Genomic DNA, 15,391 nt, shown 5'->3' on the forward strand with positions numbered 1-15,391 from the left:
TTGGCGGCAGCAGCAAATGTTGCGCAACAAGCGAGAGGCGAGTGGAAAGAACCAAACGGAACGTAACTGCAGTGTTGTCTTGGTAACGTATCGGCATAGGGTATTGTTAGTCTATGGCATCAGTGCGAAATGCAGCATGTCACATTTTGCGCCGTTTGCCGTCGGGCCGCGCCGACAAACGCTGGTCGGGCCTGGCGTCAGACTAATAAGTGCTCGCGTTTTGCTAATGTAGCGTCGCTGTGCCCAGTGTGCTCGTGCATCAACGCTACATTGGAGTATATTGGGCCCTTCATGATGCGCTCGCAACTATTTTACTAGCTCCACATATACCAAACTTGTTTTTATGTGACGTCAATGGATGACAAAATATATGACTGGTGCAAACATGATAATCCTGACACGCGTTTCATGTAAGAACATGACAACATTCCACGCTCATAGCGTGCTCACGGTCGTTTCGCTTGGTCCACGCATACTAAATTTGGTATCATGTTTCGTGAATAGATGACTAAGGTAAACGTCACATCCAAACATAATAATCATGACATGGAAGTCATGTAGGGCATCATTTACCTTCACCTTGTAACTTTATGTCGATTTTAAAGTGATATATCACTATTTTTCATTCATGTTTCGCATATCATCGATTCCCACTGTACGTGGGATCGGCCATTCTTTTATGGCCGTGTGATCATATAGAGGCACAGAGCAGTACTTCGCCATTGCGCAGCGCTGGTCATGGATACAACTGGCTGCAGTTTTAAGAATCAAAGGGGTGTGCTTTTAAAATGAGCAATTAAAGCGGACACCCACGGTTGTTAAAACAGCATCAGTAGCCACCACACACAATATAACCAATTCAACTGCTTCTTTGCCGAGTTTTACCACATCGGTGGTTCGTACACGGCGCCGCGCCCCGAAAGCGCGTGAATCCTCGAAGTGACGTCATACAGGCGCTGTTCGCGGCGCCGCCATCGGTCGCTTTCCAGGCCAATAGGTGAAACTGCACGGCATAGCACCAGGAAACAGCGCAGAAAACAAAGCGAGCGCAATGCAGTATGCGAGCTACACGACCCCCGAAAAAAAAATGGAGCGAGCGAAAAAAAAAAATAGGCACAATGCAAGATTCATGCATCTCCAAGTGCACTTCCCAAGGAGACTAATCATCGTGCAGAAAGAGCGGTGGAGATAGGGAGGACGTGATAGGGGCGAAAAGGGAGAGTGGAGGTCGCATGCGCTGGGGCAAGTGCAGTGGGTGTTGGTACTTTCCCAAGATCAAGGGGCTTTAGTTTGGTCAATCATCACACTCCTCTTTCCGCTCACCCTTGTATGCTGTTCGCAGTAACGCATGGTAATGCAACGCAGCCCCATCAGACATGAACGTGAAAAGCGCTGTGTTTCAAAGATGTGTCAGGGAATGTGAATGTATAGCATGTCTAACAATACTCGGAACAGCAATACTAAATCTACATGGTATATTACATCCACTACGCATTATAAACCACGGCTAAGCAGTATCATGATAGAAGAGTCTTCGCGATGGTATCTCGGATATACCTTTGAGTATCTGTATTTCTGTATTGACACACAGTTACAAATTGTATTTGTATCTCTGTTGTGAAATGCTTTTATGATGTATCAATTGTGGTTTGCTTGTGTTTAACAAGCAAAGACCCTCGCCAGTCGGTGACATGGGGAGAGTGACGATGGTTTCCCCACAGGCACACGATGGTTCATTTGGCAAAGCACCCGATACTGCTGGCTGCAGAACCCCAGAGGCTGCCCAAGAATGTCGCATGTCTTGGCTGTCTGCAGCGCGAGAAATTTTATTTATTTTTTCAGCCAACTAGCCAGCTTTTTATGACCCCTTCGTTGATGCCGCCGTGAAACGGATGCGACTCTTTCAAAAGCATTTTCTCAGAAGTGATCACCAGAAGTGATGTTGGCTGTCATTGTAGTGCTTTCAGCCACCCATTCAGCATGACAGGGTGCATTTCTAATTTATTTACAAGCGTGTAATAGTGATTTTCAGTACCAGGTTCGCACACAACTGGCGCCAACTTGACCTTCATGTGGATGCTGGTAGCGTAGGTGGTGGTGAAAGCTTTATTGATATTTTGACTGAGCATTAGGACTTTCTCCACGAAGGGCCATCTTTTTGGCCCAGGCACCGAGTGCTTGCTGTAGTATCTTATAGATTTTTTTGTAGCAGAGAAAGAACGCCGCCATCCAGGGCTACACACAGGAGTAGAAAGGCTGAAGTAACAACTTCGGCGGGGCATTTTAGGGGGGTCAAGCCTGATTAGCGCAGCCCAGAGAGGATCATGGCAGTGCCCAGCGAGCGGTCTGTAAAATGAGCGACTGTCCCTGTTTCCACTTTTTGTTAGAGAGAGCTGGCAGGAGCAAACTAGGATGGCTGAAATCATCTCACTTCCAAAGAACGTGATTTTCAGAAAGCAATGTCTGAATAGTGTAGTTTTGACATACAGGGCTCTACTTTAGGTAGGCAAAATAGTGGAATCCGCAGCCATGTGACCCTGCAATGACGAAACTGGTGCAGCGGCTCTCAAGGTTGGCGTCTTCGAAAGGATTGAAACACTTTGTCATGGAGTACTGAAGCTCCGATGTGGTCCACGCCAAGTGTTGGCGCTCTGCCACGTTGTTGTGTGCAAATTTATATGCCTGTGGCCACCAGGCACGGTGGCTTTATGATGAACATTCGGTGATCTGTCATTGCCCCATCGGCCACAAGCCCTCGAGTCGCAACACAAGTCGCATGATCTGCAGTCTTGGATGCGGGGACGACGAGGAAGGCACCGTGGAAGTACACATCACAGGACCAAGCAATGATGAATAAAGAAGGCCTTGCAACACGGTCTATACTGGATAATACTTTATTTGAACCTGTAGAGAGCGGATACAATGCTTCGGTGCTCAAAGCAGAATGCAAACGTTTGTGAAAAGGTAATTTCTGGCTCGCGGACATCGACGAGAAACTTCAAAGTACCTTTTTTGGTAAGAGACGGGTACGTATTTTCGTCCCTGTTGGTATAGTTGTGACTCCATAGTTGTGATACATCCCATCGAGCTCGTATACATTTTATTTATTCCCAGGGAGTAGATTCGAACCATGCCTCAAAATAGTACCTCAAGACAATCCGGAAGTGCTGTTCTGTGATAAATGAATAAATTGCAAGTTTCAATGTGCTGTAATGTTTACAATGTTATGCTACTCTTAATAAATGTTATTGCGGGGTATGAACATCCCCAAAATAAAGAAAAGTATTTCAGTATCTGCATTTCTGTGTCTGTACTCCAGAATAATTTTTTCGTCCTTTTGAAGAAGTGTCTCCAAAATATCCCGCTAGGTCAAAGTACCTCAATGTATCTCAGTATCTGTATTTTAGGCTTCCAACACGTGTATTTTGATATCTGTATTCCGGAATACTTTTTCGAGTAGCTCTGCTGAGTTCTGTTATGAACAACCAGTGTGCAGCAAAATGAGCATTGCATACTTGGGCCACTCTCTTTGTATGCAGTTGAAAAGTGTGATCGGTATTTTTGATTTTGCAGCGTATTGCTCATGCATGTATCTATGCCTCGCTTCCTCCGAAAAATTATGAAGCATGTCATTGCAAAGGGTGTAGATAGAGATATGTGTTGCTGAAGATGGGTCGGCTGCCATCACGTTGCTCTGCTTCACCAATAGAGGTGGGCACATTTCATCGCTTATGCTCACTGGAGGACTGTGGTGGAAATATAATAGAACGTCACTGTCATTGGTTTTATTTAGGTGACTTAGTGGCAGAAGTATTGCCTTGAGAACTGGAATTCAGGCTAGCATATATTGTTTAGCATGGTAATGTTTCTATAGCTGTATTTTGTATCTTAAAATACACAATACATAAAGAATGTATCAGGAATACAGATACAGATACTCGTTTTGTGATATGTATTGTGATACAGATATAAGATACCCAAACAATATTTAAGCTAGTATTTAAGGCAGATAATATCTTGCCAGTGCTGGGCAGTATTAAAGATACTGCCCAGCACTTTTCAAGGCTTACGAGTACTTTGAACAGCCGTACAGGGAGTGTACCGCTTTGCCCAGAAGTTTCCGTGCTCTTGTCACTACTGGGCAGTATCAAAGATACTGCCCAGCAGTGACAAAAGCAGGGAAACTTCTGGGCATAGCTGTACACTCCCTGTACGGCTGTTGAAAGTACTCATAAGCCTTGAAAATTTCAGGGCATGTGCAGTGTGGACTGCCATGAAAAGATGCGCATATTTTGAAAGGAAGACTCCATTACAGCCACTGGGGACTGTTGGAGTGGTAGATGCATCGGTAGAGGAGATTGTTGTGAAAGGCCAACTACGGCGATTTTTTGAGCTCAATGGATCTCAATGAAATTCACTAAGTACGTTTATTTGCACGTTCCCGCCATTTGCACCAAATTACAGGCTTGAGATGCTCGCGTATTGTTTTCAAATAATTTAATAGATTGCCTCGAAACACTCACCTGGCTTACAAGAGTTATTGGCAACATTGTATGTATGACGTCAATTTCTACGAGGCGACGAAAGCGACAGAACTGAGGTGCCACTGCAGCGTCTGCTTGTCGTGAATCGTATGTGTTTGGCTGGCACTGCCTTGGTTGTACTTTCGATTTACTTTTTCTGGTGTATGGGTGTACAACGGGTCGCAAGTGGTATTTCGATGTGGGCCGTACACTATTCCCCATATATTCACCACAACAGCCACTAAACACTGCAGCTGATTATTACACTTCATCTCAACCGTAGAGTGTTTTAGCTAGCACTGCTGGCTTATTGCATGGAAAGTAGAGTAATACATACAATGCCTATTGAAGAGCCCACTTGTGGGAACTTCAGCGTTCTGAAACAGATTCTCTAACGATTACCAGGTTCACTGCAGTATGCGTCGATCTGTATACAGTAACCTGCACATCGTGAGAAAGGAATCTACTTGGCTGATATTAACGATCGATCTTGTCACACCATAAATTGATGAAAGCAAGCCCATTACCGAGAAAACACTGGGGACCTTGCATTGCTTGGTGAAGATGGTTTTATGATGGATGGAAGAAACAGTAAGCCGAGATTCTGAGCAACGGGCATTGTACTGATCCAAGGGAGAAGATGTGTTCGTCAGAATGCTGTCATCCACTGTGGTGCAGCTAGCAGATATAGTGGTCCTGCAGGTAAAGTGCCCAACATGCCAGACAGCTGGAGGAATTGTTTAACAATGACAGGGAACAAAGTGTGTGGTGGTGTGTGACCACATCGAAGTGGCGGCCATACAAATATGGCCAGAAAAGAGACCACAAGATTGCAAGACATTCTTTTTCTGTCACGGTGCAATTACTTTTCACTTTTCTAAGCCTTCGACTTGCATAAGCCATGAAATATTCAGGGAACTTTTGTTTGTGCTGTGCAAGGACAGTGCTGAGCCTGCTGTTGCTGCCTTATTTTTGTATCTACGGGGGCTGTCGAGTTGTACTGATGCCAAATTGGGAGAGACTTCAGCAAGCGACGAACTTTTGTGAATGCCCTGTTGGGCTCCGGTGACCACGAGTTGAGGGGCCTGGGCCTTTTGGTGCAAAGGAGTGTTGTATGGTGCTGAAATAACAAATGCAGTGTTTTAATTCAAATACAGGCCAATCAAACTGCATAACATTTCTTATTGATTTTCACTTATGAGATTTGGAAACAGCCCAAAGTTTGGCTTGGTTACAAAGTATATCCATCCTTGGATACAATGTAGTCGGGCATCATGCTGCGAAGTAAAGCAAATAAGCTTTTATTGAGATTTAGTTGGCGGTCAGTGTTTGACAAGCGTGTCACAACATACAGGAGTTACATGAGCTCTGCAAGGAAAAATAAACAATAAAAACAATTATGTCTTAAAAACAGCACAAGTATGTTGTCCCACTTTAAGCCTCACAAGGCTGTGTTCATCATGCAGCCCAATGTTGTGAGTGCATCACAATGTCGAAAAGACATGCCGGTGAATTGGTACAAGCTATCGGCCATGATAAAGGCTGTGTTTGAATCGATTTCTTCCTTAAGCACTTGCCAATACGATGAGTATAAGTCCAGAGATGCAAGGCATTTAGCTCCTTGTAGAGTTTCATTGCGTTATCTCTGTGGGGCAGGGGCATGAAGCAAGAATGGACAGGATGGGAAACTTGGCTCCTTTCCGTGCCGTGATTGTGTCAAACCCCAGAGCGGTGGCAAACGTCGTGACAGCGCCACCTTCAGAACCGCGGCCGAACTGCTGCGCCGGAGCAGCAGACGCGAGAAGCGTGGAGCCCGCTCTTGTCGTCTGCTTGCATGCTTACTCTCGCTGCTCAGTGTATTAGTGCATAGCTCAGATACACTCACTAAATGAGATGGCAAATCGTTACGAGTTTTCGCTAAGCTAGCCAGATTGGCATGGGAGAGAGACCATACCGTGATAATTTCGCGAAGCTGTTCACAAACACCAAACAGGTTTGCTTTCACTCTTTCACCTTCGCGTGCAAGGGTAGAAATATTTGTGGGAACATGGCATACAACATGTGGTAATAAAAAAAACATACAAGGGGAACTTTTCATATTAAAGACAAATTTAAAGAGTAGAAATAAAAAAACTGGGAAAGCATTTTTGTCATTTGTCTGCTCTCTTTCTAAGTTTGTTTTATGTTGTAACTTCCAGAGAACCAATCGTTCATGCCAAGCTACAACAGCCAAACACGTAAAACGGAGAACCATGCTTTTTTCGCGATGTAGCTTACCTAGAAGTTTGGAGGTTGGTGAAATATTCGCCGAAGACTTCTGACTCATAACGAGTATCCTCTATATTTGCTCGTTTGGTGCTGCTTTTATTGGTAATTTCAGGGATATTCCGGCCAGTTCTTGGCTTCATATCTGAGCACAAGTAAGTAAAACCTCCACTCAAAAACTTAAGGTGCGGCTTCAGCGAGTGACAAGATCTTTGGCTAGTCAAGGATGTCTGTAAATTTAAACTTGCCGTAGCGTCGCGCCTGCCAATCATTTCGCTGCGAAAATAATTTTCCTAGTCGCTTTCCTTTCATTGTCTATCTCTTCTTCATATAGCCCTTGCAAATTCTTGCTACTGTTCTTGGTCAGATGGAGCGTTGAATGGTCAAACTTTTTTTTATGCATAATTGATCCACAGCTCGAGGCAGTCTCCGCTCTTCTGTTCAAATCAATTGCTGTCTGCTAAAACGTGCTTCATCACTGTCTGTCTTTCTTTCGCAGGCAGTCATTCTGTACAACACTGTATATTGAAGAACGTGCAAAATCTATCCTCAAGCTATACAATGAGTGATTTTAGGCATGCGTCTATTTATGATTACAGATCTTTTTTTTTTAATTCTACCACTTCATTCTTTTCGTTGTCTGCAGAGCATCTCATTAAAATTAAAAATGCTGGCGATAAGACATTTTACTTGCTTCATTTTGTTTTGGCAGACCACTGCATCCAAGAGCATAGTGGAGATGGTGAGAAGCCAATGTAGCGGTCTACGACGACACTTGGGTGCGTCGGAGACCGCGGGTGCGCGTGCTCTCTTCCCGCGGCGGAAAAGGAATAGTTGTGTGCGTCGCCGTCAGGATTCCTGCACGCAAGTTCGCCAACCTCCTCTCCCAAAGTGACATTATTGCAGCGCCCGTGCGCTAGCACCGGCCCGGAGTTTCCCCCATTTTTTTCTTGCTCCGTTGACAGGAGATGAGCGTCCCTTCGAGTGATCTTGTTGAGATGCCTTTAGTCCATAGAAAACCATAAATAGCCATTCTTTTTTTTTTTTTTTTTGTAATGACAGATGCTCTTACACTTTGTTGCTAGAGAGGAAGAGACGGGACGGCGGCCAACGTGGTCGTGTCGTTCTCTCACCACTTTATTTCACGCCTGAAGCGGAGCCGCGTGGCTTTCCACGTCCGACACACCAAGAGAGAGAGAGAAATAGACTTTATTGGGCTATCCTGCGTGGGGAGGGTTCCGCACCCTCCTGTCTATTTAGACCTCAACGACGGCAGGCCCAGCGCGAGCTACTAGGAGTTTGCTCCGTTCGCTTTTGCTGACCCAGGGCCGCGTCAAGCCGCTGGATGGCGTTAAGCTGCGCCTCGTGATCGGGCGAGGCTATGTGGTTCACAATGTCCGGTGGTAGTACGTCGGTGATCACTCCCCCCGCACACGCGTCACACCCCCACAGCACATGTGTCAGCGTTGCCAGTTCTCGCGCACAGATACTGCACTTCGCACTTTCGTAGAGTCCGGGGCACACGTGTCGGGCCAGGGCGGGCGTGAGCACCGTGCCGGTCTGTAGTTGTCTCAGGAGGACCCCCTCGCGCCGCCCCAGCCTCGGGTGAGGCCCGGGAAGCGTTCGGCGGCCCTCTTGGTACCACTGAAGGATGCTGCCGTAGTCGAGTAGTGGGTCCGAGTCCGGGGGTACGGCTTCTTCCGCGTCCGAGGGGCGGGGGGGCGCCGCATGGTGCGCGAGCTCGCGTGCGACGGCGTCCGCCCTTTCGTTGCGGTTGGCTGCTCCGCCCGGGATGGCTCCGACGTGGGCCGGGAACCACCGTAGATGTGTCGTGGTCGACTTGCTTCTCGGCAGCAGGCTTGCTGCCGGGGTCCCAATGCTCCCGCGGTTGAAATTGGCGATGGCCGTGCGGGAGTCGCTCAGGATGGTGGTGACTTGGGGAGTGCCGTTTAGCGCCAGGGCGATGGCGGCTTCCTCCGCTTGCTCCGCAGACGTTGCTCGGACGCTGCAGGCGTTAAGCAGTTTGCCGTCCGTGGCTCGGACAACCACCGCTACGTAGGTGTGCGGTCGGTATTGATGCTTGGCGGCGTCTACGTACACCGCCGTCGAGTCACTGGCGTGAGTCTCTGCCAGCGCTCTCGCTCTTGCGACCCGTCGCTCTTTGTTGCGTTGCGGGTGGATGTTGCGTGGTAGCGGCAGGACCACGAGGTGTCTCGCGATGTCTCTTCCGATCTCCGTGCGCTCCGGAGCCTCGTCTCGATAGGACTCGGCTCTGGGTGGGCGCAGGCCGACTCTTCGGAGGATTTCTCTGCCAGCAGTGGTCGTTGCGAGGCGGGCGAGCTGCGACATGCGCTGGGCCTCGCTCACCTCTTCTAGGGTGTTGTGGACCCCCAGTCGGGCAAGGGAGTCGTTGCTCGTGCTTACGAGAAGACCCAGTGCGGACTTGTGGGCCTTCCTGATGGCTGCATTGATCTTGTCCCGCTCGTGCTGCAGCCATCCGTGAAATGCGCCGACGTACGATACGTGGCTCGTCACAAACGGCTGCAGTAGTCGCAGGACGTTGGCTTCTCTCATGCCGTTCCGTTTGGTGGAGATTTGCTTGACGAGGCGGGTCGCCACCCCCATCTTCGTCAGAAGCCTGTTGAGGGCCGTGTGGTTCCCGTTGCCGGCGTCGATGTGCATGCCAAGCACTCTGATTCCTCGGACGTGCGGAATGGTGGTGGCATCTTCCGTCCGAAGCGTGATCTTGGCCGCCTCCGCTTCTGCTGACTTGCGCCAGTGTCCGGGTGGTGGAAGTATTAGTAGTTCCGATTTCTGCGGGGAGCATTTGAGCCCCGTTCCGCGCAGACAGTCTTCGATCTGCTCGATCGCCTCTTGGAGCGATTCCTCCGTGCGTCCGGTCGTGCCTCCGGTCGTCCACAGGGTTATGTCGTCGGCGTAGATCGTGTGCCGTACGTGCGGTAGTCGAGCGAGGCGTTCGGCCACCGGTATCATGACTGCATTGAACAGGAAGGGGGAGGGGGAGATGATGGCCCCTTGCAGTGTGCCGACGCTGCCCAACTTTCGCTCCTCTAGTTTCATGTGTCCGACGCAGGTGTCCGACACACCAAGTGCGCTAGCTTGTTCTAATCCTCGCGCAGCTCGAGCTAGCATCAGCTGCGCTAGAGGCGCGGCGCGGTCAATGAGAAATGATGATGATGATCATGCACTACAGGGCTCCCCCACTAGCGCTTTGCGCGACTTGAAGTGTATATAACAAAGAAAGAGACTATATACATGAACGACAATCCGCAAGGTGTCCGTTTGGAAAGTCCAGTTTGTCAACGTGTAGTGATCATCGGGAACCAGTGGGTCTCTGGGGGGCGACACTGGGAGTTGCGCAGTGGATGAAGAAGTAAGCGTTCGGAAACTGTGTTTGCACACAAGTGGGTGACAGGATGACCAGCTGGGGCTAGCTGGGAGCGCACAGGGTGTCGGGAGTGAGCATTGCAGGTAGAGAGGCGTTCAGGGTGAGGTGACGACGGGTGCACAAAAGCCGATTTGGCCCCTGCGTGCGAAGCAATTAGAAGTGGCGTAGTGAAGTCTTGCAGACCACCCATCGACAAGCAACGGCTTTGACGGTGCTTTTGCGGGCGTGCACAGCACTGGTGCCGATGTCAGTACGCAGGTGTCGTGACGTGAGTGGTATTTGAATATGAGTGGACTTGACCACTTACATTGGCAGTGAGTAAGTAGCATTGTACACGTTGGGTAGAGGTGAATGACGTATGCGGCTTGTAAGAGGGTGTGCCTACAGTCCAGTTACACGCCAGCTCGCCTACGGTTTCCGTCAAGAACTCAGTAGGAGGCGTGTCATGGGATCCAGCAGATATGGACTCTGGACGAGGCTCAGTGGGCGTACCTTGACCTGGGGAAACACCTTCAGTAGTCGGTGCACGTCGGTTCGTGCGCGGGTCGGTATGGAAGATGGGTGCCTGTATGCCAGGCATGAGGTGTGCGGTCTGCTGTGACATAGGCAGACCAGGCACGTCGTCCTCAGGAGCGTCGGTCATAGTCGCAACATCTCGGAAGTTTGGCCGTGGTTGACAGCTTGTGGCTTCAACTTCGCCTGCGAGAGACTGCGAGGGCGAGGATGGTTGCTGCTGGAAGGACATGCAGATCATTGAGGTGAGTGGAGAGGCACCTTCGGACATTGTCGACACTGAAGCCTTCGCGACCATGGGGTGAATAGCAGGCGTGACGATGTCCGTAGTCGTGGTAGACACCAGGGCGTTCGGTGATGTTGCCGTCGTAGAACCTGACGTGTCAGCCGTGTTGTGAGCCATGGAGGTCGGCCGAGACGAGCCGGTGGTAAGCATGCCTGCAGTGTCTTCGGCCGAGGACGATGAAAACACAAACCTCGTGGCTGACTGGTTGCATTCAGCCCAAATGTTGAGAACCTTGGCGGATGGGCAGTCGGGCGCAGGACACGCGTCGCTAGTGGCCAGACGAGAGGTTAAGTCTCGTTTATCGGACGTTGTTGAAGGCGAAAGCTTCGAGCTTAGGAAGCCAATAACGGGCGAAAGGTCACCTGTGCCAGGCTCCAAGGCGGGCGGCAAGGTGGTCGTCATGGAGTCTGGTGGGGCCACGGTTGGTAGCACACGTTGCGACGCAGTGACAGCCCCAAAGTCGCGGGTCCCTGGAAGCGGTCGGTACGTGAGGCCATCGCGGGCGAGCACCGCAGTGCAGAGGGCATTGTAAGGCGTGTCGACCCTCCTGAAACCCTCTTGGTAGCGGGCTGGTGCTTGAAGTGGCAGAGAGATGACGCAACTCTACCGGAAGGGCGTCGAGAAGAATGGCGTGCATCAGCAGCTGGTCCGTGATGCCATTCACCGCAAGAACGGCGTCGAGCTGCATAAACCATACCTTGGGGTGAGTCGATTGGAACGGTGGCGCTGGCGGGCAGAGTCGCGGAAACATGGCAGCCGATGGCGCGTCGAAGGGCGCAATTTCCGGGTCACCAAATGTTGCGAGAGAGGAAGAGACGGGACGGCGGCCAATGTGGTCGTGTCGTTCTCTCACCACTTTATTCCACGCCTGAAGCGGAGCCGCGTGGCTTTCCACGTCCGACACACCAAGTGCGCTAGCTTGTTGTAATCCTCGCGCAGCTCGAGCTAGCATCAGCTTAGAAGCGCGGTGCGGTCATTGAGAAATGATGATGATGATCATGCACTACAACTTTTACTTTGCGTCGTGGCATGTCACCTACTTTGCGTCGTGGCATGTCACCAATACTTTGCGTCGTGGCATGTCACCAACATTTCCATTGAACGCACAATGTTCTGCTGGAGAAACGCGATACAGGCACTGATGCAATGGTACTTGAAAACCACTGTCAATGTGATGGGCTGCAGTTCATGTTTGGCCCAGTTAAAATTGCCCCCTGTTGAAAGAACAGAATACTTACAAGAGGGACAGCAACTGTATGTAGAAATAGCACTGAGAATAGGGCAGCTTTCACAGTACACGTTGTGAGGAAAGACAATAACTTGAATGTTGTCGATAGCTTCTACTGTACGAATACATTGTCCTCTTAAGAGCATGACAGATTATGGAAAGGAGTTGCAAATGAAAACTGTGTTTGTCTATTTTGTGACGTCCACAGTTGCAAAAGGTAGCAACAAGCTCTTCTGTGTCAGAAGGAGTAGACAGCGAAAGTAATGCAACAGCGTCCAAGAGGTCGTTGTGGTACATGGATACGCGCTTTGGCACGTTAGGAGGAACATTGTAGTTGAATTTGATCACTTTCCTTTAATGTGGTGGAGTGATGATGATTGTGAAATGTTTGAGTGGAAAGAGTTTGATTTTGGCGTGGGCACAATTAATAGCAGCATTGTGACATGAGAGGATGCTCCAGCTGAGGACTACATTGTAAGAACAGGAATAAATGACGATAAATTCAATGGCGTGCGTCGTGATTCTGATGCGAGCATCACAAAATGCTAAGGGATGAATATGCTCAGCACTGGCCCTGCGTAGAGACGGTCCGGAAAGGGGCGTCTGGACTTACTGAAGCAAGCGGCAAAATGCGATGCCCATAAGACATAGTTATGTTGTAGTTGCAGCAATGGTAGGTATGCAATGATGGCAATGGTAGGTATGCATAACAGAGACAAGAAAGAGCACTTACTTTCAACAAAACTTATTGACGGTGCTCTTTTTATACAGTGTGCAATATCAGTGCACATGCGCGACAAACGTGCGTGACTATGTATAACATTGTTAAGTCAGAAATGAATGTATTTTTTAAAAAAAGCGAAGTGACGGTCTACTGATGCATTGATTCGTGGCCTTCCTCATAGAAAATGCTTTTATAATCTCTCTTTCATTCTTCATTCTCGTTTAAAAAAAATCTTGTTTCGTGGAATAGAGGACTGCACTCCCATTCTTTACAATTTGCTACCATGTGGCTCTCATGTGAGCACGAAGCGAAGGTCAGTCTAGCAAACCAGATTGAAAGATTAAAAGGTGCCAGATATCCCAACTGCATCATCATACTCGTTTGCGAAACCCTCCTGCAGAAAGAGCAAGAAAACATCACAGAAAGAAAAACAAGATGGTGAAAGACCCTTCCACGTTAAGCCGCACAAATGTAATGTGTGTCACAATTTAAAGCAACCAGATATGATATAAATTTGTTGTTTTCCACTCCTTGCAACCTTTAAAAAGTGTGTGTCCTTAATAGCAACAAGGCAGTCATGTAACACTCCTCAGGAGCGCAGGTTTGCTGAATGCCATTTTTATGTTGTCTATGGAATACCGTTGACCTGATGAAAGATATACATAGGCAAACAGGTCAATATTTAATGACCAAGCAAGATAGCATGCGTAAAATGTTAAAAATGGGTATAGTAGCCATATGGCTCTATGCACTGCAAAGAATGCAAGTGCACCCTCTATTCTGCGAAGCAGGGTTTTCGAAAAATGAGAAAACAAAGAATAAAAAAGAGATTATAAAAGCATTTTTTATCAAGAAGGGCATAGATTGATGCTTCAGTACACCATTCCTTCATCGTTCCGAGAGAGAGAATTCATTTCCAAGTTAACAACGTTATGCATAGCCACACACATGTTGCTTTGCATGCGCACTGATCTTGCACCTTGTAGCAAAGCGGCTAGAGCTCCTTCAATAAATTAGTTTGAAAGTCGGCACTCTAATCTGTCTGTATTGTTTCTTCCTACTTTTGTCACGCTGTAACTATGATAAAACTACAGTGGAACTGGAATTATACGTCCTGGATTTAACGACGACCCACATTTTACGACGAATCGGTTTGGTTCCGGCAAAATCACCATAGAAATAATGTATTAGAAACCTTGGTTTATACGACGTAGTTTTGCTCTGACCGCACATCTTGCAACGACTTTCAGATTCTATCCGAAAAAAAACTTTTTTTGAATCAAATGTCAGCCGAATATTCATGACTGCAAAATATGTACTTGCATTCCCCTAGGTTGACGATTAGAGAGTAGACGATGAGACATAATGTCTTCTTAGAATGGAAAGTTTATTCTTCTGGAAGTTTATGTGCTTTTTCATACACCTCAATCGCTCGCGTACGTATTTGGGGTCGTTACCTAGTTGAACTCCATGTACACAGAGTAGCTTCAGGCAGCCATAAAGCTGCTATTTTGACATTTTTAGTCTGTGAAAACTTTTGCTGTTTGACATGCAGCTGATCTCCTGCCTTTGGCACACTCGCAGTCACAGGCTTGCGCACGCATATGGGCGCAACACAGCTGTTTTCACCATGCAAAATTACTTTCACTTGACATCAATATTGATAATAAGAGTGAGACACCACTAGTTGCACTTAACAAAGCAAGAAATTACAACGTGCAGAGCTCAGTCGCGCACGAAGGCATTCTATGCAAACCCATGGTCCATCGCCATTATGTAATAGTGATGAAACTGTGTTTGACTCTTCTTTTGGCAACATGGTTTCAGTTTCGTTTTCACGCGCAGGCAATTTTCGGCCTCTATTTTTATTGGTGGAAAGATGCGTAAAGGATTACAATTTTTGAAGTTTGAAAATAAAGATTTGCTTGCACCTTCTTCAACTAAGTAATGCTGCCTTTAGCTGCCACTGGCAAGAGTAATTTAATCTACCACTTTCCTTGCAAAGGCACAAAGTCGTGCCGTGGGCTTATTTGAATAGTCTGTACCCGTTTTTTGGGCAAGGCTGAGTGTCAGTGTTTATAATATTAGTTTTTCGAATATCTGATGCCAAAGTTGTATGACAGTTTTGTATGGTTCCATGAAAGTCGTATGATCGGGGTTTCACTGTACGATGAAACAACTTACCCAAATCAAGCTCTTCTTGCCATACACATATGCTAGTTCTGGTGTTCACAAGTCCAGATGTGCAGACACTGTTGACAAACGTGTCTATGACAAGCTGCGATGAGGACTTGTACTTCGTTATGGTGTCCGTGCCTGCAACTCTTAGTTTTTCCAAGCGACAAGATAGTGAGCGTTCGGTGGATGGTGGTGGTATGTCGGTGATGTAGCAGGAGGTCGCTAGTAGTATGGATGAGTGAGGCAGCTCGTCACAAACGATGAG

At 48.0% G+C, this 15,391-nt stretch overlaps 2 protein-coding genes across 9 annotated transcripts in view; one reads left to right on the forward strand and one right to left on the reverse strand.

Annotated features, from left to right (window-relative positions):
* The window catches only part of LOC119169183 (pseudouridine-5'-phosphate glycosidase), a 2,087,124-nt gene that overhangs the window by 766,969 nt on the left and 1,304,764 nt on the right, over positions 1–15,391 (reverse strand). Inside the window, exon 15 of one of the 6 annotated variants that reach the window (XM_075886273.1) lies at positions 5,362–5,643. The exons of the other annotated variants lie outside the window; for them this stretch is intronic. Coding sequence (XP_075742388.1) covers positions 5,393–5,643 — 251 coding nt within the window. The 3' untranslated portion in view covers positions 5,362–5,392. Of the gene's footprint in view, positions 1–5,361; positions 5,644–15,391 lie in introns of those variants that run through there. 6 annotated transcript variants of the gene reach the window in all.
* pck (Claudin superfamily protein pickel) overlaps positions 1–15,391 on the forward strand; it is a 72,495-nt gene that overhangs the window by 28,785 nt on the left and 28,319 nt on the right. The window lies entirely within an intron of this gene.

This window comes from Rhipicephalus microplus, chromosome 2 (assembly GCF_043290135.1).
Source record: "Rhipicephalus microplus isolate Deutch F79 chromosome 2, USDA_Rmic, whole genome shotgun sequence".
Classification (NCBI taxonomy): domain Eukaryota; kingdom Metazoa; phylum Arthropoda; class Arachnida; order Ixodida; family Ixodidae; genus Rhipicephalus; species Rhipicephalus microplus.